This window comes from Odontesthes bonariensis, chromosome 14, assembly GCF_027942865.1.
Source record: "Odontesthes bonariensis isolate fOdoBon6 chromosome 14, fOdoBon6.hap1, whole genome shotgun sequence".
NCBI classification, from domain to species: Eukaryota; Metazoa; Chordata; class Actinopteri; order Atheriniformes; family Atherinopsidae; genus Odontesthes; species Odontesthes bonariensis.
In genome coordinates, this window is record NC_134519.1 from 4,968,083 (window position 1) to 4,996,067 (window position 27,985).

At 43.2% G+C, this 27,985-nt stretch overlaps 1 protein-coding gene across 2 annotated transcripts; it reads left to right on the top strand.

The window, feature by feature from the left end:
* The first annotated feature begins 80 nt into the window (after positions 1 to 80).
* On the top strand, positions 81 to 27,964 carry LOC142398597 (WD repeat-containing protein 37). 2 transcript variants are annotated; one of them, XM_075482658.1, is made up of 14 exons: positions 81 to 248; positions 3,614 to 3,780; positions 9,496 to 9,592; positions 10,967 to 11,062; positions 11,153 to 11,217; positions 15,960 to 16,095; positions 16,220 to 16,291; positions 16,680 to 16,724; positions 22,055 to 22,131; positions 22,202 to 22,439; positions 23,518 to 23,659; positions 24,981 to 25,115; positions 25,516 to 25,630; positions 25,718 to 27,964. In XM_075482658.1, the coding sequence occupies exons 2-14, from the start codon at positions 3,643 to 3,645 to the stop codon at positions 25,847 to 25,849; spliced, it is 1,488 nt and encodes a 495-aa protein (XP_075338773.1). In that variant the 5' UTR covers positions 81 to 248; positions 3,614 to 3,642; the 3' UTR covers positions 25,850 to 27,964. The 2 variants fall into 2 exon arrangements, with proteins under 2 accessions (XP_075338773.1, XP_075338774.1); XM_075482659.1 differs by having other exon boundaries at positions 22,205 to 22,439.
* Positions 27,965 to 27,985: the final 21 nt, after the last annotated feature.

Sequence of the window (27,985 nt, forward strand, 5' to 3'; positions counted from 1 at the left end):
AGTTGAATTTCCTGGGTTTTTGACGTTTTAGAATTGAGTTTTATTGTGAAAAACCTCGGGCCGGAATTAGCTTCGTTATCGTCTCTGTAACGGCACTTTAACGGTTCTGTAACGGTTCTCCTCAACTGTCAACTCGGATATTTCACTAAACCTCTTGAAGCGTTTTTTCGCCCCCCGAAGACAATGAGAGACAGGAGAACGACTGCCGCAGTGTCTCGGAATAAAACCCCGTTTTGGTAGACCTTGTGGTAAGTTGTGTTCCGTGTTTTTGACGGGTTGTCTCAAACCGTTAGCCCGTTAGCATGCGCGGTTCCGCCGCCGGCTAACGGACACAACGTTAGCTTAGCTTAGCTTGCGTTGAGCACTGCTCACTTTCAGTCAGTGAGGTTGATTTGTTTGAGCTTGAACTGTCTTAATATTTATCGCAACACATCGGCGGCATTAACGGAGCTGTAACCGCCCTCCCAGCTCTGGGTAAAAGCCAGTGACAGTCGGCAGGAGGAACTGAGCCCCCGGCCAGACTGTCTGGAAGCTAAACACAGGGTGTTTTATTCTGTTGGACCTTACAAAGAACGAATGAAAGTCTGTGTTGGTTTCAGACAGATTGGCCTGCTTGATAACATCTGTTTTTTAATTTTTTTTATTTCCGTGCTGCGCACCCAGGCACCTTTCGTCAGCTCAAGGGCGAATGTCAGACGCCGGTTTAAAAGCGTGACAGCCGGAGGCAGCTTTAAGCGTGTCTTAACCAACATATGAGGCTCCATAACAATAATTACGTCATTCTGACACTCACACAGATGTAGAAGCCTGATTCATCCCTGTAATTCATCCCTGTAATTCATCCCTGTAATTCATCCCTGTAATTCATCCCTGTAATTCATCCCTGTAATTCATCCCTGTGAACATGCTGTCAAACAATAAGGGCAGTTTAGCCTGAGATTACTATGGAAGCCCGTTTCCGCCACTTAATAAAAATACATTTAGAAATACTATCTCATAATTATGAGATACTAAGTCAAAAATATGAAATAGTATCTCATATTTATGAGATACTAAGTCAAAATTATGAGATAATATCTTATAATTATTAGTGATGCTCCGATCAGCATTTTTTGGACCGATCACCAAAATCATGATCTGCCCGATTGCCGATCACTGCCGATCACGGAAGGAATCGGACATTTCCATGCCTTTCATCTAGCAGAGAGTGCACCATTTATAGAAATTAAACTGCCAGAGGTAGCTGGGGACATGTAGAACAAGAATCTGGTGGAGTTTGCAGAAAACAATTGTTTTTTTTATTTTCTATTAATATTTTAATCTGCCCATATACATCATCCATTGGGTATGATTTCAACATCAGATTATTAAACAATGATGCAGTGAAATAACTTGAAAATCACCACAGAGGTAGCTGGGGACATGTAGAACAAGAATCTGGTGGAGTCGGCAGAGAACATTTTGATTTGGTTCTAAATGAAGTTTTCAAATCTGACTATGCAGAAATGAGTTTGATTATGAATATGCTTCAATAATTTTTTTCTATAATTTTGTTTTAATCATTAAAAAGAATGTAGTAAAAAAACAACCAAGTAATGACAGGTATTCCAACAAATGAAAAATCAACTTCGATATAGATTTCTGAGTTTACGGGGTGCACTTGAATGCACCATACATCCGCTCACACACTTTACCGTACGACGCGATGTAAACGGGCACTCGATTTTCAAGTGTAGCTAGCGCGACCGTGCCTCTCCGAAGCGCAGATGGCGTGACCGCAGTAAGTTTCACATCTTTCTGACACACTTCGAAGAAATTCCAGACAGGAGAGGTCATGTTGTGGAGATGCACTGTAGAGGTTTTGCCTGTTCGGTTCTGTACACACGTCACGTACCACATTAGAAAGTGGTCGCTAGTAATTTACGTCACGTGATCGGCATTTTGATCGGCATATTTTTCCGATCGCCGATCAGGCTATTTTTGGGCATTATCGGCCGATCATGATCGGCAGCCGATCGATCGGAGCATCACTAATAATTATGAGATACTAAGTCAAAATAATGAGATAGTATCTCATATTTATGAGATAGTAAGTCAAAATTAAGAGATAATATCTCATAATTATGAGATACTAAGTCAAAAATATGAGATATTAAGTCAAAATTATGAGATATTTTCACACAGCAGTTCAAGTAGCAGCTCTTTGGTGTGGGAAGATTGACACAGAAATGGATTGTGAGTACATTGAGGACTACTTTAAACGTGTGTTTACAACAAAGTAAATGCTATGAGATAGTATCTCATAATTTCGACTTAATATCTCATAATTATGAGATAGTATTTCTAAATTTATTTTTATTAAGTGGCGGAAACGGGCTTCCATAGCTAACAGAGACAATCCCTAAGATTTGAATTCTTTTTGATGGAATTGAGCAGAGTGAATGAGGACTTAAGGGTTTGTTAGGCCCCTGTAATATAAAAAACTACCACAGGCAGGGTGGTGATCAGCTGCTTTTCTCCTCGTGTGGCTTTTCTTTCTGTTAATGAATCATAGTAGATTCATTCCAGCGTTACCAGAGCAAAGAAATGTCTAAGCTGCAGCTCTTTTTAAACGGTTACTGTGATGCATAGATTAGATCAGGAAATTAATCCAACAAGCTTTTTGTTTTTGGGGAATTTTGCCCTTTTTTTTCCACCCAGGTGGTTCCTGTACTGGTTCATGACTGGTACCAGAACCGGTTCATCACCTTGTGGTGCCGTGCTGTTGCTCAGCTATGCTTCTGTTTTATTTCTGCGTCTGCGTTCTTATTTATAATGATTTTTCCCTATTAGCAACTTGCTGTAATCCAGCATGTTTACATCATGTAAACGGCATCGATGTTTCGTTCTATCCCAGATAAATAGACAAGAAATAAGTCATTTAGAAAGCACTATAATGTCAGATATTTAGTGTATCTGCCTGTTGAAATGATTAAAACTGATCCAGCCTCGGATAGGCAGTGGATTTGGAAACATTAAGTAGGTTTTAAATCAAAAAGCCACTGGTTTTAGCTTCTGAGAAAGGTGTGCTGTGATCATAATTGTGTATTTTAGGGTTTTGGACTACGTTAGGCGACACTTTCATTTTTTAAATATATTTCTGAAAACATTTTATATTGCGTAGAATAAAAAAAAACTGTAATTTAGACCATTTAAGCTGTCAGATTGAAAAATAAGTGTTTTCAGCCTCATTAAAATACACAAATACCTATTTAAGATGACAGTCCAGTTACTGGTCATTACTTTGTGTTTGTTTCCCCACAGCTGAATAAATAAAAGTGCATCAGAAGCTCGTCTTCTAAGATCTGTAATTGAATATTTCTCTCACAAAATATTGGCCGAAAACATTGTTTGCTTCTCAGTTTCTTGCCCTCGTGTTTCACAGCGCACCTCTGAGGGGTTTGTCGAGCGTAAACACCCGGCGACACTGTTTTCTTCACACGTCATTTCACACGTTCGCACTCAGAAGCTGCCAAAAACAACCACCCAGCCGAGCTCCGTACGCTCCTCCCGTGTTTTCCTCTCTGTGTGCTGGCTGCTGAGCGAAGGACTCTCACGGTTTTCCTGCTTTCAGGCTGGTTTCATCAGGGTTTGGACGGAGGGATGCCGGTGGAGAGTGGGAGCAGCGCTGCCGCCCGCCAGGCAAAGCAGAAGAGGAAGTCTCACAGCCTTTCCATCCGCAGAACCAACAGCACGGAGCAGGACCGCTCCGGTCTGCAGAGAGACATGCTGGAGGGACAGGTGATGGACTTAAGTTACTCCTTAAACTACAGAGCAAGCACAAACCAACCCTGATCCCTGATGGGGGACATTTTTCTCCACTTGGGGTGTACTTTCTCCTCTAATTTCACACTGGAAACAGTGATACTCGTCAAAATTTTTGACTTTTTTCGAATTTCAAACACACATCATATGCAATGCAATTTTTCATTGTGTAGAAAAATATGCATACATTGAAAATATAGCAGTTTTTGTGTGTGTTTTAACAGAATTGGTGTTTACATCATATAAACCAGTATTTAAAGGGTTACATTTTTTAAAATAATTGAAAACTTGGAGGTTATGATCAGAACTGAAGTGGAAGAAAAGATTTATAAAAAAAAAAGTGGGAAAAAAATATTAACATATGGTATTTTGGGGATCATTTTAGAAATTAAGTTGTGTTTTAAATCAGACATAACAACAAAATTAAAAATCCAGAAAAATCAATGTTGTTGCCAATCATTGACATATCCCAGACCATAATTATCCCTACTCAATAATTCCTCTTTGCATTCCATATTTTGAAAATACTGGCACCTAAAGGCTTAAAATTTGGCCTAAAAAGTTCAAATTGGCATCTAAAGGGTTAATTTTTAAAAAATAATTGAAATATTGGTAGTTATGATCAGAACTGAAGTGGAATAAAATATCTATGAAAAAAAAGTGGAAAAAATAGTAATATATGATGTTTTTAGGTCGTTTTAAAAGGGGACAAAAATGTCCCTTTTCAGAAATTATGGAGTTTAAAAAAAAAAAATCAGACATAGCAAAAAAATTTAAATCCCTAAAAATCAATGTTGTTGTTGATCATTGACATATCCCAGACCATAATTATCCCTACTCAACAATTCCACTTTGCATTCCATATATTGAAAATATAGCAGTTTTATTTTATTTTTTTTACAGAAATTGGCGTGTACATCATATAAACCAGTATTTAAAGGGTTAAATGTTTTGAAAATAATTGAAACATTGGTAGTTATGATCAGAACTGAAGTGGAAGAAAAGATTTATGAAAAAAAAAAGGGGGAAAAAATGTTAACCTACAATATTTTAAGGTTGTTGTTGTTGTTTTAAGGCTGAAAGAAATTAAGTTTTAAATCAGGGATGAGGGTTAAAGTGCTCGTGAAATGCTTGATAGCTCGAGTATTTCCAGCTGAAACATCAAACGGCTCCCCTCCCCTGGCCGTCATTATTAGCTTGCTGTCTGCACCCGTAAGCACTCTAGTTGTAAGCCTAAGCCAATTAGCCTTTAATGCACCCGTTTAGAGGACACACGATGGTTTATAGTGTCGCAGGCCACAGTTCCTGCAGTATTACCGTAAGGCTGTTTTCACTTGGCTGTAAACCTGTTGGATTTAGCACAGGCTCGAGCATCTGCACAATCAGGGCTGTTTGTTCACGTTTCTCAGGTGTTCTTAGGTCTCACTCAGCTGAGGAGGAAGGCAGAATAAAAACAGCTTTCCTCGTGCTCACCATCAGAAAGGATGGTCGGTTTAGCGCCAGTAGCTCCATGCTGCGCTCCTATTGGCTGGTTTTGCAGATGTAGGTCTTAAGCAGCACGCGCACTCATTCTGATTATTCCAGCATCTGTCTTTGTAAATGTAAAATGTATTTTATTTCTACAGCCCTTTACAAACAATCATTACGATGTTCCAAAGTGCTTTACAGCAGGTAATAAATCAAGAGAAGAATAAGTAAAAACAAATAAAAACAATAAAAGAACAGTGAAAGCAAGGCAAGGCAATTTTATTTATAGAGCACAATTCATACACAAGGTAATTCAAAGTGCTTTACAGCTACATAAAATCACAAGAAGGCAATAAAATCATTAAAAAGAAATAAGAAATAAAAAAACCATTAAAAATAATCATTCATTCATTAATTTAAAAGTGAAAGAGTGCAGATAAAAATACTTTCAGCAATAAAATACAACAAAATCGAACAAGATAACATAAGATAAAAGAGTTTCATCATACTACTGGGTATTAAAAGCCATCCTAAATAAGCAGGTTTTTAGCCTAGATCTGAAGAGGCCCAGGTCAGAAATAAGACTTTGAACCTCCTTTACTGTCCCATGTAGGACGACTGTTTCGAAGCCATAACCAGATTTTTCACCACGATTCTTCCTTCTAAGGCGGCTCAAAGTTGCACAGTGTGTACCGGACTGCAGGGAGGCCGAATCACTGACAAATGGGGTCAAAATGAACTTAAATTATCTATAAATTAGCTCATGTTTTGCCTCGCAGGCATCATCAGAACCTGACCTGTTTCCATATTTTTCATTTTAGTTTTTTTCCATTGTTTTATTCAACTTTGCATAGTTACAAAGCCTCAAGTTCACTTTCTCTCACAGAAAACATTACTTCTGACCCGTCTTTATTAGTAGACTTTTCATTGGTTTTCTCTCTGCATCATCATGTAAAGGCATCTACTTTAAGCCTACAGTAGCCTGGCTCTTTGGAGGGGGGACCTTCCAGAGTCCTGTGTCCTCCAACAGATGATGAGATGTTTCCTCAACATAAAAGCCTGTGAAGTTATCCTGGTAGACCCCCACTGGCCTCATAAAGTAAATGAAACAGCTTTGTTTTGAAAGGATTTACCACAGTTTAGCTAAAGATGGTAACAGCTACATGGTTTTACCTTCAGACATACAGATCAGAGCATAACTGTCGATCCTGAATACGTGTCCTGATGCTTAAAGGAAGTTATGTAGCGCTTCTGTTTTAATGTCGTAAAATGTTCTGAATACATTTTTGAGGCGTCGGTTGCGGCTCTAAAAGCCGGTCGTTGGTGATCGAGGAGAGAAAACTCGGCTGTTTTGTATTCAGACCAGAGCACAAGTGTTGTTATGACCTCATGACCTTTTGTTTTTTCCACTCTGGTCCCTTTTTGGTTCCAGTCCTCTGATAATCTGGAGTCCCTCATGAGAATGGAGGTAAGTTTCAGGCGTCAGACATTAGAGTAACACCCCAGATAGTGACTAGGTCTGATGTAGTTTAGGTCTGTTTGATATTAAAGGGATAGTTCGCCTCTTTTGACATGAAGCTGTATAACATCCCATATCAGCAACATCATTTCTGAACATCTTCTTACCCCCTGCTGCGTCCTGTGAGCAGAGTTCCAGCCTCGTTTTGGTGTTGATGAAGGTAGTCCGGCTAGTTGGCTGGGGTTTAAAAAATAAAGCGTTTTGCTTCACAAAACAATATGCGTTCAAAAGAGTAATACATTTGCATCACAAAATGGTTCTCCAGGAAAAAGTCAGACCTCACAATCTCTTGGCCCTATTTTCTCTCCCTTCATATCACTGCCTGCTGTGCAGACCGAGCAGCAAACACCGTAACAGGCGCGGCTGTCGGCAGGCGAAGAAGATGTCCATAAATGATGTTGCTGATACGGGATGTCATACAGCTTCATGTCAGAAGAGGCGAACTGTCCCTTTAAGAGTAGAAGCTGTGTGGTGGCTCTGTTTTGAACTGCAGCATTTAGTGTTCTGTGATGATGAGACTGGTATTTTGTTTGTGGTGCAGCTCCAGAGGAGTTAATACCTGCTTAATGTTGGAGATTAAAGAAAGAAGTTTTCTAGTTTAGGTGCAGAGGTAAACGTATTTCAGCCTTTTCCACGGTGTCTCCATCGTCATCATTTCTTCTTCTGCTGTCAGGGAGCGCGTTGGTCCCTACGTGCAGGTTACTGTTACACGATTTAACCATAAATATAAAACATTATTTAAAGTTTTAAGTGTTTTTTTTTAAGGCTTTCGGAGGCTCTAACACGAGTTCTGCTCCAGCCGGTTTCATTTATTCAACGTGAGCGAATAAGATTTAACTTTGTGGACCCTCCCCCCGTGCACTTATTGCAGTGTGTGCACGTGACACAGACCTTTTCACCGCTCACTGTACACTTGACTGATTTTCTTTGGAAAATCTAACTGCGAGCAGCAGTTCAACCCTCCACCGTGGCCAAAGCTTCGAGGAGACGAGTCTCGTTTCTCTGAACTCCAGCCAGAAAATAACGTTTTTCTGCACACATATTAAAACTGTTCTACTAACTACTCTTAATAATCTAAACAAACCAAAAACAGGCCTTTTCAAGGTTCTTTTAGGAACGGGGAGCTTAGTTTTTAATAAGAATACGATATAAGCATTTTTAAGCAAATAACTGGTGGCTTATTTCCATTTTTGTCCCTATTTTTCACCGTAAATACAAAAAAGGAGCTTAAAAATGCTCTCACTTTAATTTAATAATCAGTAAAATTAGTGATGCTCCGATCAGCATTTTTTGGACCGATCACCGATCACCAAAATCATGATCTGCCGATTGCCGATCACTGCCGATCACGGAAGGAATCGGACATTTCCATGCCTTTCATCTAGCAGAGAGTGCACCATTTATAGAAATTAAACTGCCAGAGGTAGCTGGGGACATGTAGAACAAGAATCTGGTGGAGTTTGCAGAAAACAATTGTTTTTTTTACTTTCTATTATTATTTTAATCTGCCCATATTCATCATCCACTGGGTATGATTTCAGCATCAGATTATTAAACAATGATGCAGTGAAATAACTTGAAAATCTCCAAAGAGGTAGCTGGGGACATGTAGAACAAGAATCTGGTGGAGTCGGCAGAGAACATTTTGATTTGGTTTTAAGGAAGTTTTCAAATCTGACTATGCAGAAATGAGTTTGATTCTGAATATGCTTCAATAATTTTGTTCTATCATTTTGTTTTAATCATTAAAAAGAATGTAGTAAAAAAAACAACCAAGTAATGACAGGTGTATGTATTCCAACAAATGAAAATCAACTTCGATATAGATTACTGAGTTTACGGGGTGCACTTGAATGCACCATAAATCCACTCACACGCTTTACCGTATGAAGCGATGTAAACGGGCACTTGATTTTCAAGTGTAGCTAGCGCGAAGCGCAGATGGCGTGACCGCAGTAAGTTTCACATCTTTCTGACACACTTTGAAGAAATTCCAGACAGGAGAGGTCATGTTGTCGAGAAGCACTGTAGAGGTTTTGCCTGTTCGCTTCTGTACACACGTCCCGTACCACATTAGAAAGTGGTTGCTAGTAATTTACGTCAAAAAAAAAAAAAAAAAAAAGCTTGTAATTACGTCACGTGATCGGCTTTTTGATCGGCATATTTTTCCGATCGCCGATCAGGCTATTTTTGGGCATTATCGGCCGATCATGATCGGCAGCCGATCGATCGGAGCATCACTAAGTAAAATAAATCTTTCTTAAACAATACAGCTTTTAATTCACCATAACTGAGAGTTTGCTTGTTAAAACAAGTGTTTTCTCCTGGAATATTGCAGTTACATTTATTTTTTATTCCCTTTACTCCCAAAATATTGATTGTAAAACCCCACTCAGACGTTTTTCAGGCACCAACCCATCCTGTTCTGAGTTCTGTGTTTCACTCATTCCTTCCTCTGATGGAGGCTTTTAAGACTGAAACAGGATTTATTTCCTTCCTCGTGCTTTAATGTGTGAAAAGAGACTTTTCTCCTTTGCAGGAATGACACGTTGCGAAAGCTTCGATATATTTCACCAGGATTCAGTCATCAGATTTATTAGATTTGAAAACATAACAGTTTTATTATACCAGTTGTTTTTTGGTTGTCTTTCTCCTTAAAATATCTGAATTTTCCGTGTTTTTAACGTTTTTTTTTTATCTCGCAGGACTCCAAGCTGCCTCTGTCTCTGAGGAGCAATCTGCTGGACCTGTTCAGCCAAATCGAGCGGGAGTTTGAGAACCTCTACATAGAAAACATAGAGCGTAAGTCACCCTGAGGGCGGACGGCAAACCCATTCGAGCTGAAAGCTTTTTTGATTTTCTGCATTTCAGACAGATTTTTGTCCACATTAATATTTGAAGAGAGCATCATTTTACACCACTTTTGGTGTTTTCTGCTCTACAATTACTGACAAACACTGGAATCCCTGCATCTGGGTGGATGTTGATTCAGGTTTTTCATCTTTTTAAGAGAATAAAACATATAGGAAACCATTAATTTAATAGCTGAATGCTCTGACTTCCTCTCAGATGAAGGAATTAAATGTGGAATCACTTTGTAATCTGTATTCCTAAAACAGCTACTTATTTTGAAATACGTGCTTTTATGTTGAAACAAGGAAAACAGGAAGTAGCGCCGGTTAGCTCCGTGAGCTTCACACAGGCTGTGTTCGAAACCGCATACTTCTCCTACTACTCCTACTACTCATACTGCGAGAAGTTCCCGGATGCATACTAGATTCTCCTAAATGTTGGGTATGCATCATGAGGTTACTACTCATACTCAAACTACCCAAGATGCAACGTAACGTGACGTCGCCGATCGTCATTTCCTGTCAAAACGGCAGTTTCAAGCTAGCTACAACGAGGGTAGGTTCACTTCCTGTTTTCAAAACAAAAGCACCAATTGTATGGTAATGGCTTTCCCTATGATAAAAGGCAACGGGTGTTTTATTTTGTGAAAATAACAGGAAGTGCGTTGCTCACTGCGGCTAGCTTTAGTAGCGCCAAATTCGTGGGAACAAAATTGTAAACAGCCGGTATTTTGTCAGATTTTCAACACGTTGGGGATCTAAACGACTACTTTCTCGCCTGAAAATGTTTCAAATGTTGCTAAAGTTTACAGAGTTTAGAGCTTAAGAGAAATCAGCTTCAGGCCGGCTGATTTGGGCTCGGGCAGGAGCGAAATGCATTGTGGGTAAACGCTCTGCATACTGTCTGATCGATGAGTATGTAGTATGGAAGTATTCAGTATGTAGTATACGGTTTCGAACACAGCCACAGAGACCGAGGAGCACCTGTAACGGTGATGTTACCTGCTAGTTTATCTTTATTTTATCACTCCATGCTTCGTGGTGTTTGCTGTAACTGTGTGAATGTGATGCATTCAACAGACTTTTATAATAAAACCTGCGTTAATGTGCGATAAAATATTAATCGGCGTTAAATAATTAACAAGTTAACTTGATAATAACGAGTTAACTCGCCCAGGCCTAGTAAAAACTGACATTTAGATTCTCATCCCATCACTGGAGTCTCAGAACAGTGAGATAACAGAGACCTTTCTAAATGTTTTCCTCCTGACCTCAGCGAGTCAAACCGCCTCCTGAAACGTCCTGTAACACGTTTGCCTTGCAGTGCGCAGAGAAATCGACACGTTGAACGATCGTCTGGCTGCAGAGGGACACACGTTCGAAGGCGCAGATTTAGCTAAAGGAGCTCTGAAGACCAAAGGTGAGTAATGCTCGACACTCGTTTACATTCAAAGCTCTGAACTTCCCAGGAGTGACATCATTGTTTTTGTGTTCTGGTTTGGACGAACAGCGAGTCATAGCACCAGCCAGCTGTCTCAGAAACTGAAGACGACCTACAAGGCTTCAACCAGCAAGGTAAACATGCTTTTACACAGCCGATTTCCTTTGAAATTCTCTCCTGATTTGGAAGTTTAGAAATGGTACGTTTAGTCATTTAAACTGTCTGCATGAGTTTAAAGTTGTGCCTGATTAAATCCTTAAAGGGACAGTTCGCCTCTTTTGACATGAAGCTGTATGACATCCCATATCAGCAACATCATTTCTGAACATCTTCTTACCCCCTGCTGCGTCCTGTGAGCAGAGTTCCAGCCTCGTTTTGGTGTTGATGAAGGTAGTCCGGCTAGTTGGCTGGGGTTTAAACAATAAAGCGTTTTGCTTCTCAAAACAATATGCGTTCAACAGAGTAATACATTTGCATCACAAAATCGTTCTCCTGGAAAAAGTCAGACCTCACAATCGCTTGGCCCTATTTTCTCTCCCTTCGTATCACTGCCTGCTGCCGACAGTTGCTTCTGTTACGGTGTTTGCTGCTCGGTCTGCACTTTGGTCTGCACGGTCTGCACAGCAGGCAGCAACAAAAGAAAGGAAAGGAGAGGAGAGGGAAGGAAAGGAAACGAAAGGAAAGGAAACAAAAGGAGAGGGAAGGAAAGGAGAGGGAACGAAACAAAAGGAAAGGAAAGGAGAGGGAAGGAAAGGAAAGGAAAGGAGAGGAAAGGAAAGGAAAGGAAGGAATCGAAAGGAAAGGAAAGGAAAGGAAAAATAAGGAAAGGAAATAAAAGGAAACAAAAGGAGAGGGAAGTAAAGGAAAGGAAGGAAACAAAAGGAAACAAAAGGAGAGGGAAGGAAAGGAAGGAAACAAAAGGAAAGGAGAGGAGAGGGAGGGAAACAAAAGGAAGGAAAGGAAACAAAAGGAGAGGGAAGGAAACGAAACGAAACAAAAGGAAAGGAAAGGAAAAATAAGGAAAGGAGACAAAAGGAGAGGGAAGGAAACAAAAGGAAAGACAAGGTAACAAAACAAAAGGAAAGGAAAGGTCTGACTTTTTCCTGGAGAACGATTCTGTGATGCAAATGTATTACTCTGTTGAACGCATATTGTTTTGAGAAGCAAAACGCTTTATTTTTTAAACCCCAGCCAACTAGCCGGACTACCTTCATCAACACCAAAACGAGGCTGGAACTCTGCTCACAGGACGCAGCAGGGGGTAAGAAGATGTTCAGAAATGATGTTGCTGATATGGGATGTCATACAGCTTCATGTCAAAAGAGGCGAACTGTCCCTTTAATGTGGAGACTCCGCACACGGTAAAATGGTTGTAAAGTGTAGTAAATGTACCTGTGAAAAGGCTTGATTGGCCTCTGTGTTTAGCATCACGTGACTTTCTCAACGTTAAACACAGAACTGCTGTCTTTTCACCTTCTTTGCTCATAGCCGCGTTCAAATTCTTGCCACGCCAGAGTAGGCGGATCCCGCAACTTCAGCGTAACCAGTTGGGAGTTGTGGGGTGGAGACTCATGGGTAACTTGTTGATTTCTCCCCCTTGTGTGCCAATATGCATGAACAGCCCAGCCAGGGGGTCGACACTCCCTCCCCACGAGACTTGGTCATTCAAATGTAGGAGTTTGAGCTTTTTTAACTCAGTTTCTGCGTGAGATAAAAACTGGACTTTTACTATCTCACTAACTGGCTTTTTCAGTTGCACCTCTTTGGTTTTGGTTTAGCTTCTTACGCATACTGGTACACTGTGGAGACATGTATGATGTATGATGGAGTGGAGTGTGCAGTCTGCTAAAAAAAATGGCTGGACCAGGTCAGATTTAGCATTTTTAAATGTTTTTCCTTCCTTTTATGCGCTTCGATAAACAATTAAAGCCTGATGCAACGAGTTTAGAGGCGACTGGAAGTCTGAATCCGTTATACGGTCTTATTATTAGAATAAACCAGTGGATTTTATAAATACTCAATGGACCAAAGTCTGTTGCTTGTAATGTTACCTTGTCAAACTTCTGGTGTTCTTGCAGGAGTGACTCAGAGCTTGAAAATGAGCTTAAATAATAAGTGACGTTTATCTTAAATCACGTTAAATCTCAGGTGGAGCTTTAATCAAATCTGAAGCAATCTTTTGAAAAGAAGTAGCTGAAAACAAACAACTTCTGTGGTGGACAGCCACAAGAGGAACATGTTTAGTGCTCTTCTTCAGGAATCATTCCGCAAAGGGATTAATTAATCTATCTATCCATCCATCCATCAATCAATCAAAGTGTCCACGGAGCTAACCGGCGCAACTTCCTGTTTTACTTGTTTCAACATAAAAGCACGTATTTCAAAATAAATAGAAATAAAAAAAACTCCTGCATTTACAGCCAAGTTGAATTGTCTTCTCAGCGTAGTAGTTCCAGTCTAAAATATCACTTAAAGGCAAAACACACAACTGATAGCAGCAAGTCATTCAAGGAAACAGACAGTGGAGCGAGGCTTCTACATAAAAACTACAGAAAGATGCTGATGTTAAAAGTGTGTTTGCACAACAAATGTTATGGCACTTTCATTCATATGGCAGCACATTTAAAATAAAACTAAATGCTAAAAGCTATACACTACTTTTGGGTTCATTTTTGGATTCTGCGTACAAATGCGATTAATGGTGATTAATCAGGGAAATCATGCGATTAATTAGATTAAACACTTTAATCGTTGCCCAGCCCCAGTTGTCACATCTGAGCATCTATTTTGGACCAATGAGAAGCTTCTCTGGGGATGTTATGTCACCAGATGTCGCTGGATTTGGCTGCAGCAGACTGCGCACCGACTCCTCAGATTCTAGAGACCCGATTAGATTCATTCGCAGCTTTTTCTGCAGCGCTGAACCCTGCAGCTCCCGGCCCCCCCCCCCCCCCGTCGCTGCTTCAGCTGTTTTTAATGTAACCTGATGCATCAGTGTTGCATTCTACTCATTCTCTGTCTAGTCCACAAAGAAATGCCCCCCCATCACACGTGAGTAGACTCATCGCAGCTACCGTCACGTAGCAGTTTTACCGATGTTCCACCGACGCCATCGCTCACTAACAGCCAGCAGCCGCAGTGTGTTTCACCTCATCGTCAGTTTGAGCATCATCTCTTCCACCTGTTGCACTCCCCTCTCAGATGAATGACGCCTCTCTCCTCCTTCCTTTCAGTTGGAACTTATTTAGCGGTCTGTGTCCAAAGCGAACCAGGAGTCCCGTTTGTATCATTCCCATCTTTAATGTAAACACCCACCGACTCCGACGCAGCTGACGTAAAATGACTGACCCGTTTCCCGTCTCTGAATTCTTTTGTTTCCGTGCGGTTTATTTTGCATTGAAAGTAATCTGCTGTACTGACACAGATTTCTGTTGATTTGGTGTTTATGTTGCAGATCTGGGTTTGCTGACGGCTGATGCTGTTTGTTTTAAATCTCCACGCAGTTGAGCTCAAAGCAAACAGCATCAAAGATCTTTTTTTTGGTTAAACCTCCTCAGAAACTGTCACTGATTCTTTTTTATAAAGCTTCTTAGCTCCAGCATACTTGAACGACCCTGCTGAGCAGCTCCTCAGTGATTCTCAGTTCTGCTCACCTGCTTCCTCCCTATTTCACACCAGGGTTCCTACATGGCTCTTAGAAACACAATGGAGTCATCTTAAGCCAGAAAATGTTCATAAAACCCAAATATCTCACTGAATCATCCTGTTGGGATTCAACAAAAGTTACCCTTAAGTTTCCCTTAAGTTTCTTTAGATCAATTTACGGGATGTTGGGAGTACATACGTTGAGTTGACATCAAAATCATGTCATTGGGATGTGTTTTGAGAATTTTGATTTGACCGTTTTTAGCCAAAAGTCGTTAGCCTGGAAGTGATGAGGGCATCGAGTATCGCCGCTACAAAACTCTATTTTTATACCTCTTCTACAGCTCCAAAACAACATAACACTTACGTGGTAGTGAGTAGAGGGTCCCTAAAGCCAAACCGAAGTGTCCCGAGGTCTTCATGTGGTCGGATAGAGTCCAGAATGAATTTAATCACGCCAGTACCTTTCCGGAAATGTGTCTGCTGCAGCTGCCGCTACAGACCGTGGTGAAGTTGGTTTGATATTGGATATTCGACAGATATTCACAATAAGGAAATAAGGTGTCTTTTTTTTTTCAAACCAATATCAAGCCAACTTCACCACGGTCTGTAGCGGCAGCTGCAGCAGACACATTTCCGGAAAGGTACTGGCTTGATTAAATTCATTCTGGACTCTATCCGACCACATGAAGACCTCGGGACACTTCGGTTTGGCTTTAGGGACCCTCTACTCACTACCACGTAAGTGTTATGTTGTTTGGAGCTGTAGAAGAGGTATAAAAATAGCGTTTTGTAGCGGTGACATGATTTGCCCCATTCACCTCCAGGCTAACGACTTTTGGCTAAAAACGGTCAAATCAAAATTGTCAAAACACATCCGAATGACATGATTTTGATGTCAACTCAACGTATGTACTCCCAACATCCCGTAAATTGATCTAAAGTGCATTTTACTCCGAATTATCCCTTTAAGTTTCTTTGAAGTTTTCCTTAAGTTTCTTTTATGTTTCTTTTAAGTTTTCCTTAAGTGTGTTATGTTCTAAAAAGCCATAAAAAACGTTTGAAACACAGATTTGTGTTTAAAGTTAGACGCATTCTGATGCATTTCTTTGATTGGATGATGTAATCTTTGAAGATGACTCGCATACGTTGGCGTGTAGGAACCCTGCTGGCCAAACATCTGGAACTTTCCGCTGTTCTGGAGTTAATGTTTGTGTGCTGTCGGTGTCAGATTGTGTCCAGCTTCAAAGCCACGACATCCAGAGCCATTTGCCAGCTGGTCAAAGAATATGTGGGTCACAGAGACGGCATCTGGGACCTCAGCGTCACCAGGACGCAGCCCGTGGTGCTCGGAACTGCGTCTGCAGGTAACAGCTTCGTCCGTTTCATCCTCAGATGTCTGTTTTTGTTTCCTCTGTCGATCAACGCCAACACGGCTGTTAATATTATCCTTTTCGAGTTTATTTCTCATGTCCCCATCTGTTCCGACAGACCACACGGCCATGCTGTGGAGCATCGAGACAGGAAAGTGCCTCCTGAAGTACATGGGCCATCAGGGATCAGGTATTTGCACGACACTTCTAATAAAGTGTTTCCGTCCTTCTGTGTCTCACCTCTGTGTTTAACTCATAAAGAGTTACTAAAGGCATGTTTGGTAATCCTAGAGAGCAAGCAAGATTTGTTTAAGTTTCCCTTATATTTGGATTGGTCAGCTTGTTGTTGGTCTGATTATTTTCGGCCCTTTTTCTAAATACATCGTGTATAGATCACTCTCAGGACAGACGGACTATTTCACCCAGTATTACAAAATGTGTTTCTGAACAGGATTACCAGCCACACCTTTAGCTTCTGCAGTAGTTTGAATTATTTCACAGTATTATCAGTGTTTTTCCTTATATTATCAGTGATGTTCGGCGAGATTTAACGTCATAAATATTCTGTTTTTTTGCAGTCAACTCTATAAAGTTCCATCCCACTGAACAGATGGCTCTAACAGGTAACTCTCCACAGTTTGACTCTTACTCAGAACAGCAGCTGCTCTGCTGTTGCAGCTATGAAACAGTCTGATGCTTGCCACATATTCACCTAAAGTTCACCTGAAGCTAACCTTAAGTTACCTAAAGCTAACCTAAAGCTAACCTAAAGCTAACCTAAAGCTAATCTAAAGTTCACCTAAAGCTAACCTTAAGTTCACCTAAAGCTAACCCAAAGCTAACCTAAAGCTAACCTAAAGCTAATCTAAAGCTAACCTAAAGTTCACCTAAAGCTAACCTTAAGTTCACCCAAAGCTAACCCAAAGCTAACCCAAAGCTAACCTAAAGCTAATCTAAAGCTAACCTAAAGCTAACCTAAAGCTCACCTAAAGCTCACCTAAAGCTAACCTAAAGCTAACCTAAAGCTAACCTAAAGCTCACCTAAAGCTAACCCAAAGTTAACCCAAAAGTTAACCCAAAGCTAACCTAAAGCTAACCTAAAGCTAACCCAAAGCTAACCTAAAGCTAACCTAAAGCTAACCTAAAGTTAACCCAAAGCTAACCCAAAGCTAACCCAAAGCTAACCCAAAGCTAACCTAAAGCTAACCCAAAGTTAACCCAAAGTTAACCCAAAGCTAACCCAAAGCTAACCTAAAGCTAACCTAAAGCTAACCTAAAGCTAACCCAAAGTTAACCTAAAGCTAACCCAAAGCTAACCCAAAGCTAACCTAAAGCTAACCTAAAGTTCACCTAAAGCTAACCTAAAGCTAACCCAAGGCTAACCCAAAGCTCTCAGAGACTTTACTCCCATCTCTTTTCTCCGCCCCCCAGCCTCTGGGGATCAGACGGCCTAAAGCTAACCTAAAGCTAAGCTAATGCTAACCTAAAGCTCTTTTCTCCGCCCCCAGCCTCTGGGGATCAGACGGCCTAAAGCTAACCTAAAGCTAAGCTAATGCTAACCTAAAGTACATTGAGCAACAGATGGAGGGACCGCTGGCAAGCTGCTGCCGCGCCTCCCCGCTGTATTCGCTATTTTTATTTTTAAGTCTAGTTTTAACGTTGGATTTTAAACACATCTACTAGAACCAGCTTGCTTGAGAAAGTCCAGAGTGCGGGACCTAGCACTCTGCGACACCGAATCAGCAGCAAACAGTCTTTACCTGTTTGCTGCCACTGCCTCGCCACTCGTTAGCCAGCAGCTAGCTACACCGGTACAGGGCTCACCTGTACGGGACTCCTGTGGCTCCTCTCCGCACTCTGTGGCTGGATAAGTCTGTACTGGTGTGCCCCTCGAAGCACACCGGTTCGGGCCGGTCCGTTGCCAACCTGCCGGCTCTCCTGGGAGCCCGTCTGCTCCTGTGGATTGCTGTCAGTGCGGGGGACGCCGCCTCCCTGTAACACCGACGGTGTCCACCTGCCGGCCGGCTAGCCTGCTGCTGCTAATCCCCAACGCCGCCCCCCGTTTCCAGCGAAGCTACAACCATTACGCCCCACTCCTCTGCCTCCGTTGCGCTGGCTCTGTGGCTTCACCATCCACTGTTGGATTACGTTGCTGCCGATCTCACACCATGTGGATTTTTAATCTGTTCCTCTGGATTGCGCTGTGCTTGACTCTCGCGAGCGCATCTCCGCCGCTCCGTTACTCGGCAGCGGAAATGTTACATCTCTGGACCTTCTCAAGGACTCCCCCACCCCAGCTTGTATCCCATCACTACATTCTCAAACGACCAAGATACATCCACCGAGGCTCTGGACGGAACTTTCACTACACTCAACACAACGGCAATACAAACATCCGCTCCTTCTGGTCCACTAGGCTCCGTCCCCCTCCCCGCACTGTACTCGTTGCCACGGCGGCCACAGAGTACACGATGAGTAGCCCCGCCCTCCGCCAAAATCACCGCGTACTGTTCCCGCTGCTCAAAGCAACCAATTACATACCACTCACCTGTCTGAAATTCTGTCTGTTTAATATCAGATCCCTCAGTAACAAGGCTCTGTTGATCGCCGACTTTATTGCTGACCACAACCTGGATATTCTATGCCTCACTGAGACCTGGCAACAACCACATGACTTCTCCCATCTCAACGCCGCTGTCCCGCCTGGTTTTTCTTTTATTAGTGAAGCCCGTGCTACTGGAAGGGGGGGTGGTCTCGCTTTCCTTCACCGTGATAACATCAAAGTCACTGCTGTCACAATCCCCCATAACTCCTCTTTTGAATGTTTAGCTATAAAACTCACAGGCCCCAAACCCACTATCATTGTGACTATCTACAGACCACCAAAACCCTCTGCTGTCTTCCTCACTGAATTCTCATCACTATTAACATCTGTATGTGCAATGTCCCCCACTGTTATCCTCCTCGGTGATTTCAATATCCACATTGACAACCCATCTAGTATCTTTGCTAAAGACTTCACATCACTCCTGGACTGTCTTGGTATCACACAACATGTCAACCTCCCAACCCATAACAAAGGTCATATACTGGACTTAATCTGCTGTACTGACATCACCCCCACTAACCTTAATGTCACTGATTTCCCCATTTCCGACCACAAAGCTGTACTTTTTGACATTCACACCCAACTACACAAAGCCAAAGAACAACGGACCATCTTCTTCAGAAACATCAAACACATCGACACCACAGATCTCTCCACCCTGATCAGCTCCTACCCCAGCCCTCACCCAGAATCCTCCCCGGCTGACCTGGTGACTCACTATAACAACTGCCTCTCCTTTTCTCTCACCACCCTGGCCCCCCTGAAAAAACGCTCAGTCTCATTTACCCACACTGCTCCCTGGTTCACCCCTGAGCTTCGCCAGCTCAAAGCCACTGGCCGTCGATTGGAGCGACTTTACAAAAAAACTGGACTCACTGTACACAGCCAAATGTACTCAGACCACCTCCATCACTACAAGGATGCCCTCACCACTGCCAAATCTTCATACTACTCCAACCTCATCAACACTGGTACAGGAAACAACAGAGTCCTCTTCTCAACTGTCAGCCGCTTGCTCCAACCACCTAAAACCCTCCCTCCTGACATCTCCACCAATCAGTGTACTGCCTTCTTGGACTTCTTCAACTCCAAAATCAACACTATTCACCAACAACTGGCCTCATCCTGCACCTCCCCAAATGATCCACCCTGGATGATCACCACTGGACAACCTCTCATCAGCTCCCTCTCTGACTTCACCCCAGCATCAGAACACACCATCTCGGAATACATCAATAAAGCCAAAACCACCACCTGTCAGCTTGATCCTCTTCCCACCTCGCTTGTCAAAGCCTGTCTGCCGTCCATTTCTCCCATGATCACCAACATAATTAACTCCTCCCTCACCACTGGTATTGTACCCCCCACTCTCAAACTGGCTGCCATCACACCCATCCTGAAAAAACCTGGTGCTGACCCAGCTGTCCTCAACCACTACCGGCCCATCTCCAACCTCCCCTTCATCTCCAAGACACTTGAAAGGGTGGTTGCAGCACAACTACAGTCCCACCTCGACACAAACAACCTCCACAAACCCTTCCAATCTGGCTTCCGTCCAAAACACAGCACTGAAACAGCCCTGGTCAAAATCACCAACGACCTCCTCCGTGCAGCTGACTCCGGACTACTCACTATTCTCATCCTCCTCGACCTCAGTGCAGCGTTCGACACCATCTCCCACCCTCTGCTCCTGGACCGCCTGGCTGGCATTGGGATCACTGGTGCTGCACTCTCCTGGTTCACATCATACCTCACTGACCGCCAACAATTCGTCCAACTAAGGAACCACAAGTCTGGGTGTTCGGGTGTTTCACTGGGTGTCCCCCAGGGGTCAGTCTTGGGTCCACTTCTGTTCATCATCTACCTTCTCCCCCTGGGCACACTCCTCCGTCACCATGGAGTCCATTTTCACTGTTACGCTGACGACACACAGGTCTACATCTCCTCCAAACCCACCGCCGCCATCCCTCCCCCCTTCCTCATCATCTGCCTTGAAGACATCCGGAGCTGGATGAGCAGGAACTTCCTTAAACTTAACAGCAACAAAACCGAGGCCCTGCTCATCGGCTCCAAATCCATCCTCACCAAATCACATCACAACCCAGTTCCACCCATCATCATCGACGGATTTCCTGTACCCTTTTCACCCCAAGTCAAGAGCCTCGGCGTTATTCTGGACAGCACCCTTTCATTTGCACCCCACATTCAAAATATCACCCGAACCGCATTCTTCCACCTCCGCAACATCTCCAGACTCCGCCCATCACTGACCCAATCCAGCACTGAAATCCTGGTTCATTCATTTGTCACATCCCGCATTGACTATTGCAATGCCCTGCTCACTGGACTCCCCACCAAACTCATTAACAGACTGCAAATCATCCAGAATTCAGCCGCCCGGATCATCACTGGTACCAAATCTTCAGACCACATCACCCCTGTTCTCATCAGACTTCACTGGCTCCCAGTACAATACCGCATTCACTACAAAAATATTCTCCTCACCTATAAAGCTCTCCACAACCTAGCCCCCACCTACCTCAGCGACCTCCTTCACCAACACACTCCCTCCCGTACCCTCCGCTCAACCTCTGCTGGACTGCTAACCATCCCCACGTCACACCTCAAGACCATGGGTGACCGAGCCTTCAGCTGCTCAGCACCCAGGCTCTGGAACTCCCTCCCCCCACTCATAAGACAGTCAGACTCCATCACATCATTCAAATCCCAACTTAAAACTCACCTATTCAAACTGGCATACTCCCTATAACTGGACTCTGTGCACTTCTGTTTTATGTTGTCTCATGTTATTATGCTTTTATTATTTTTCTTAAATGCTCTCAAATTTTAATGTAAGGTGACCTTGGGTGACCTGAAAGGCGCCTCGAAATAAAATGTATTATTATTATTATTATTATTATTATTATTATTATTAAAGCTCTTTTCTCCGCCCCCAGCCTCTGGGGATCAGACGGCCTAAAGCTAACCTAAAGCTAAGCTAATGCTAACCTAAAGCTCTTTTCTCCGCCCCCAGCCTCTGGGGATCAGACGGCCTAAAGCTAACCTAAAGCTAAGCTAATGCTAACCTAAAGCTTGTGTCTCCGCCCCCCAGCCTCTGGGGATCAGACGGCCTAAAGCTAACCTAAAGCTAAGCTAATGCTAACCTAAAGCTCTTTTCTCCGCCCCCCAGCCTCTGGGGATCAGACGGCCTAAAGCTAACCTAAAGCTAAGCTAATGCTAACCTAAAGCTCTTTTCTCCGCCCCCCAGCCTCTGGGGATCAGACGGCCTAAAGCTAACCTAAAGCTAAGCTAATGCTAACCTAAAGCTCTTTTCTCCGCCCCCAGCCTCTGGGGATCAGACGGCCCACATCTGGAGGTACCTGGTGCAGCTGCCCACCCCGCAGCCCGTGGCCGACATCAGCGTAAGCAGCTGTAGATTCACCGCTCTGAGCGTCTCTGTCTGTGAGCCTGAACTCTCCCCTCCCGCTGCAGCAGACGCCCTGCGAGGACGACGTGGACTTTTCGGATAAAGACGAGGCGGACGGGGAGGTGGAGGGCCCGAACGACTGCCCTTCCATCCGCGTGGCGACCACCACGCTCCGCAGCCACCAGGGGGTGGTGATCGCTGCTGATTGGCTGGTTGGGGGCAAACAGGTCGTGACGGCCTCCTGGGACCGAGCCGCCAATCTGTACGACGTGGAGACATCAGAGCTGGTCCACTCGCTCACTGGTAGGAGGAACAATGGAAATTGTAGACTAGAAAGCGCGTTAATGTAGTTTTTTAATCAATTGAGTGAAATATTTTTAAATGGCAGCAGGTTGAACACACTTAGAGCTGATTTTTGAGCACTACCAAACTTAACATTGGAGTTGGTGAGAGAATTCGTCAGAATTTGAGAGATTGCTCTCGCTTAAAGGCTCATAGCTGAAGTTCTGTAATAGTGAGCTCTTTAGTAGTTACATTGGCTGAAAGAGGACAATGTTTCCTACATTTTAAGGTATAATTAGTTTCTGTCAGTTAAACTGTAAGAAAGTTAAAGGAATTTGTTTGAATATCAGAAAAAGCTGAAAATGGCCAGTGCGCCATTCTGCTGGCTCTTTATTCATAAAAACCAAGAAGGAGCAAAATGTTCATATTTTTTAAACTGTCATATTTTAAAATTGGCTGAAGATTTTAAAAAGCTGAAACAATTGGTAATAGCTGAATGTCTTGTGAACATTTTAAAGTTTGAATGGTGTCTCTAGCTGAAAGTATGCTGAAGTAGTTAAGTTTGAAAGAGGAGGAAGCTTTTTTTTAATGATTTGAAAGGATTTACCATCACTTTTAAAAAAAAACTTTCACAAAAACCTTAATATTTTAAAAAGTATAAAAGTTAGAAACACCAAAAAATGATAGCACCCATCTCCTGAACGAGCTGAACATTTTGATACGAAAATCGTGGAAATTGGTAAAAGTATGCAGAAGCAGTACGGAAGAACGAAGAATAAAGAATTATGATAAAGAAAAACAGAAAAACAATGCCTTAAAGTGTTCTTACAATAAATTGTTGTATTTAGAGTATTTAGAGCAGCAGTGTGAGACGTATTGTTTGGCATTTTAAAGCAGTCTGATGGTCAGCCATAAGTCCAGTGAAGCATCTCTGATTACAGCGTGTCTTAGTTACCAAATAAATCAGGTTATCCAACAGAGACGAGGCTGAAAAACTGCTTTGAAATGCCCAATAAAGAGGACTTTTGAGCGGAGGAAGCAGTGAGACGGACACGTTCCCCCTAGAAACCGCTCACTGCGTGCTGGTGTGTTCCATCAGGCCACGACCAGGAGCTGACCCACTGCTGCACCCACCCCACGCAGCGCCTGGTGGTCACCTCGTCCAGAGACACCACCTTCAGGCTGTGGGACTTCAGAGACCCGTCCATCCACTCCGTCAACGTGTTCCAGGGACACACAGAGTCAGTGCGACACACACACATTCACACGCAGGTCCTCCAGGTTACAGGCACGCCCTCCTTTATGTGTGCCTGATGATGCGGCTCAATAGTTGGTCAAAGGGCAGCTCACTTCTAACCTTGTTTAGGCTCCGCTCATGCAGCCTTTCTTATTATTAAACAGCATCAATCAGCAGGGCCGGGGATCAAACCACCGACTTTCTGCTGAAACATGCCCGTTCGACTGAGCTGGAGGGAAGAAAAGAGACTTTAAAGGGATAGTTCGCCTCTTCTGACATGAAGCTGTGTGACATCCCATATCAGCAACATCATTTCTGAACATTTTCTTACCCCCTGCTGCGTCCTGTGAGCAGAGTTCCAGCCTCGCTTTGGTGTTGATGAAGGTAGTCCGGCTAGTTGGCTGGGGTTTAAAACATAAAGCGTTTTGCTTCTCAGAACAATATGCGTTCAACAGAGTAATACATTTGCATCACAAAATGGTTCCCCAGGAAAAAGTCAGACCTCACAATCTCTTGGCCCTATTTTCTCTCCCTTCGTATCACTGCCTGCTGTGCAGACCGAGCAGAAAACAGCGTAACAGGCGCGGCAGACGTCTTTCATTTCCTTTCCTTCTTTCCTTTCCTTTTTGTTTTCTTTCCTTTCATTTCCTTTTCTTTTGTTTCCTTCTTTCTTTTCTTTCCTTTCATTTCGTTTCCTTTCTTTTTATTTCCTTTTCTTTCCTTTTCTTTCCTTCTCTTTCCCTTTGTTTCCTTCTTTCTTTTCTTTCTTTTCGTTTTGTTTTTTGTAACAGGTGCGGCTGTCGGCAGGCGGCAGCAGGCAGTGATACGAAGGGAGAGAAAATAGGGCCAAGAGATTGTGAGCTCTGACTTTTTCCTGGAGAACCATTTTGTGATCCAGATGTATTACTCTGTTGAACGCATATTGTTCTGAGAAGCAAAAGGCTTTATTTTTTAAACCCCAGCCAACTAGCCGGACTACCTTCATCAACACCAAAACGAGGCTGGAACTCTGCTCACAGGACGCAGCAGGGGGTAAGAAGATGTTCAGAAATGATGTTGCTGATATGGGATGTCAATACAGCTTCATGTCAAAAGAGGCGAACTGTCCCTTTAAAAGCCAAGAAATAAACCACAGATGTGGGATTGTGTCGCTGACCTCTGCTGAAATTCCCTTTCACAATGTTTTATTGGTTTATTGGAATTGTGCTCCGCTGCAAACAGGAAACAGAAATCTATAAAGCAACATATTCTACGCTGCCGAGCGCGGCTCATCAGCTGCTGGACGGTTTTACCTCCAAACAAACACGATTTCTTTCCCTTTGCAGCACGGTGACGTCGGCTGTGTTCACGGTGGGAGATAACGTGGTGTCTGGCAGCGACGACCGAACCGTCAAAGTTTGGGACCTGAAGAATATGAGGTCGCCCATAGCAACCATCCGCACAGACTCTGCTGTGAACAGGTGTGGAAGCCGTAACTAAGCAACAGATAAATGAGACGCAGACGCCACGAATCACCGAATTAAACCGTTAAACGTGAAGTAAAACGACTACAAGTAGTGATTACAACATTTAATTTCATTTAAAAGTGTTTCTTTAAGGATTATTTTCTTAATTAATCAGTTATTTTCTCTGAAAAATGTCCCAAAGTGGCCAAAAGCTGAATATCGGGCTTAAAACCCAGAGATTCTCTCCCTGGTGTTATTTTAGGCTTCTTCAAGCACAGATTGATGATTGGATTATAGGAGTATTAACCTTTTAAATCAGATGACTGCAGACAGAATCTGCTAACAGTCTCCATCCAGCATGAACAGCACTGCCAGCGGGGGAGATCTCAGCTCATGCGCCGCTCTTTCTGTTCAGGATCAGCGTGTCGGCGAACCAGAAGATCATCGCCCTTCCTCACGACAATCGGCAGGTCCGGCTGTTCGACATGTCCGGCGTGCGACTGGCTCGCCTCCCACGGAGCAACCGCCAGGTGAGCTGAGAAAGTTTGCTTTCAGAGGGCGTGAACGTGGCGTTTGCTTCAGCCCGTGCTGATCCCAGCCGCTGTGTCGTTGCTCAGGGTCACCGCCGCATGGTCTGCTGCTCCGCCTGGTGCGAGGACAACGCCACCTGCAACCTGTTCACCTGCGGCTTCGACCGGCAGGCCATCGGCTGGAACATCAACATCCCCGCCCTGCTGCAGGAGAAGTGAAGGTTCTGCTGTTTCCGTAGCTCTGCTCTGGAAGTTCAGTTTCATCTTTTTTCTGTCTTTAAAGCCTTCGGGAGGGGGGGGGGGGGTCGTATTTAACGCCCCGCTGCGTCTGTAACGGTCGCTCAGAGGGCTCCTTCTCCACGTGGAAGCCATTCTTTACCATCCGAAACGGCAACAATCCCTCGATTTAAAACACAAAGCGTGAGAGATTCTTCCTGTTTGGAAACTATTCGTCTGAAACTGAAGATTTAAATGCTGCAAAGCACCTAATCTAACATGTGCCACTAACAGCAGAGTCAGCACAAAGACGGCATTCTGCTGCTTTTAGGGGATAATCCACACGTTTTTATCTTTGCTTTTCTGTGCGTTTCAGGCGTTTATCTGCAGTAACTTACATAAAACCCTTAAAGTCCTGCTCAGAAACGCCTGGGCTGTTGGGCCAGTTTTCTCTGTAGCTTTGCTTTCTGGTGACACACGAGTGAAGCACCGTGTTCTGTTTTATTAGGAACATAAAGCTGTTACAGTTCACTTTTTGTTGTAGGGGTTTTGGGATGGGGGGGGGGGGCTTTGGATTAAAGCTTCACTGTTGCATCTGCTCAGCAGGAGCAGATGAAGCTGTTCTTCTTCTTCTGCTCCTCAGAACACTGACGTCAAGCTAAATTTACCCTCCACAGGTTATTTCAAATGGAAAGTTAGTCAAATATCACTTACTGAGAACTCGCCTGCACTTAAACAACTTAAAGAAGTGGCTAATCATTCACGTCGGCTCCCTCAGACTGAAAGGAAACTTTTTAGGAACTCTACCTGCTTTTTCTGGAGGAGCCTGGAGGTTATTTTCTGCTCCTTTACGACCCTTAAAGGTTTTGTTTACAAAGAAAAGAGATTAAAGGAAGAGTTTTACCTGGTTTTAGTGTTCAGTTCTCATAAAGTTCAAGTAGCTTCTCTTCAAATTCCAAAAGAAACTTAAGGAAAACTTAAGGGACGTGAATAATTGTAAATTTGAAGTGTTGCTGTGTGGACACACTGCTCACCGAGGACCATTTGTATCAGATTTACAGAGAATCTAACTGGCGTGCAGTATTCATAGCATTAAAGATCCCTTTTGTTTATGATGGAAGTAAAACTGATTCAGCCCATAAAGACAAGCTGTTGAACATGACTCTGCTGATGCATAAACGCTTGATGATTGTAAAAACTGCTTCACGAGCTCCAGTTCATCACGTTGGCTGTTAGCGTAGAACTGGACTGAGGAGTCAGACACATTTGTGACGGTAGTTAAGAGAAAGTCCAGCCTGTGTGTGTGTGTGTGTGTGTGTGCCCGTCTAATTAAATGTGTTTAACGTAGTTTTACCAGGCAGCGGCAGCCCTGCACAACACGTACGAACACGCCTAACAAGCACAGTTCATTTCAAAGCGAGCCTTTAGGCTTTAGATCTGCAGAAGGTTTCTGTGGACACACTTTACTGCCGCCTCCACGCGTCTCTTTAAAACCTTAAAACAGGAAATAAAGGGAGTTCTTTGGAGGCAGAACGTCACTGAAAGCAAAACTAAAGTGGCTCATAAATGTAAAGCGTGAACCTGCTCTTACTTTAAAACATCTGTATCATACAAAGTGTAATATATGAAAGTTTGGCTGTTTTATTAGCCTTTGTTTTTATTTTCTGATCTGTTTTTACTTTAATAAAACCGAGTGCTCGTTTATTCTGGGGATGGACAGCAAACAGCTGGACCTTTCCCCTTCATCACATCTGTTACACATCGTCCCCGGTTTAAATGACGGTTTAAACTCTGCGTGTGTGAATGTTCGATGTTTCTGATCGTTTCCGCCTCTTCGGTTTCAGCATTTTTTTATTTTTTTTACCACCACTGAGCCTCTTCCTGAATGTTCACGCATTTAACTGAATGTCCTGTCACTACTTTCACAAACCACAGCCGACCGCACTCCCACTGAGCGTCGGCCGGCTCATATCCGCCACCGTGAAGCCGTTTAAATCTGAGGCCACTCGGTGTTTTTACCGGGTTTTGTGCGGTCGACGTGGAGCAACGAAATCTCAGAAAACATGCAACATCTGTGTAAGGAGGAACTAAAAGAATAAACCATTTGTGCTGTTTACACATGTTCCTCTTGGCTGGTTT

What these genes read in the sequence shown, in the direction of transcription:
- LOC142398597 (XM_075482658.1), top strand. Translation starts at nt 3,643, where the DNA reads ATGCCGGTGGAGAGTGGGAGCAGCGCTGCCGCCCGCCAGGCAAAGCAG. An exon ending in GCTCGGAACTGCGTCTGCAG is followed by an intron (nt 16,096 to 16,219) that starts GTAACAGCTTCG and finishes CTGTTCCGACAG; the next exon opens with ACCACACGGCCATGCTGTGG. An exon ending in GCTGGTCCACTCGCTCACTG is followed by an intron (nt 22,440 to 23,517) that starts GTAGGAGGAACA and finishes GTGTTCCATCAG; the next exon opens with GCCACGACCAGGAGCTGACC.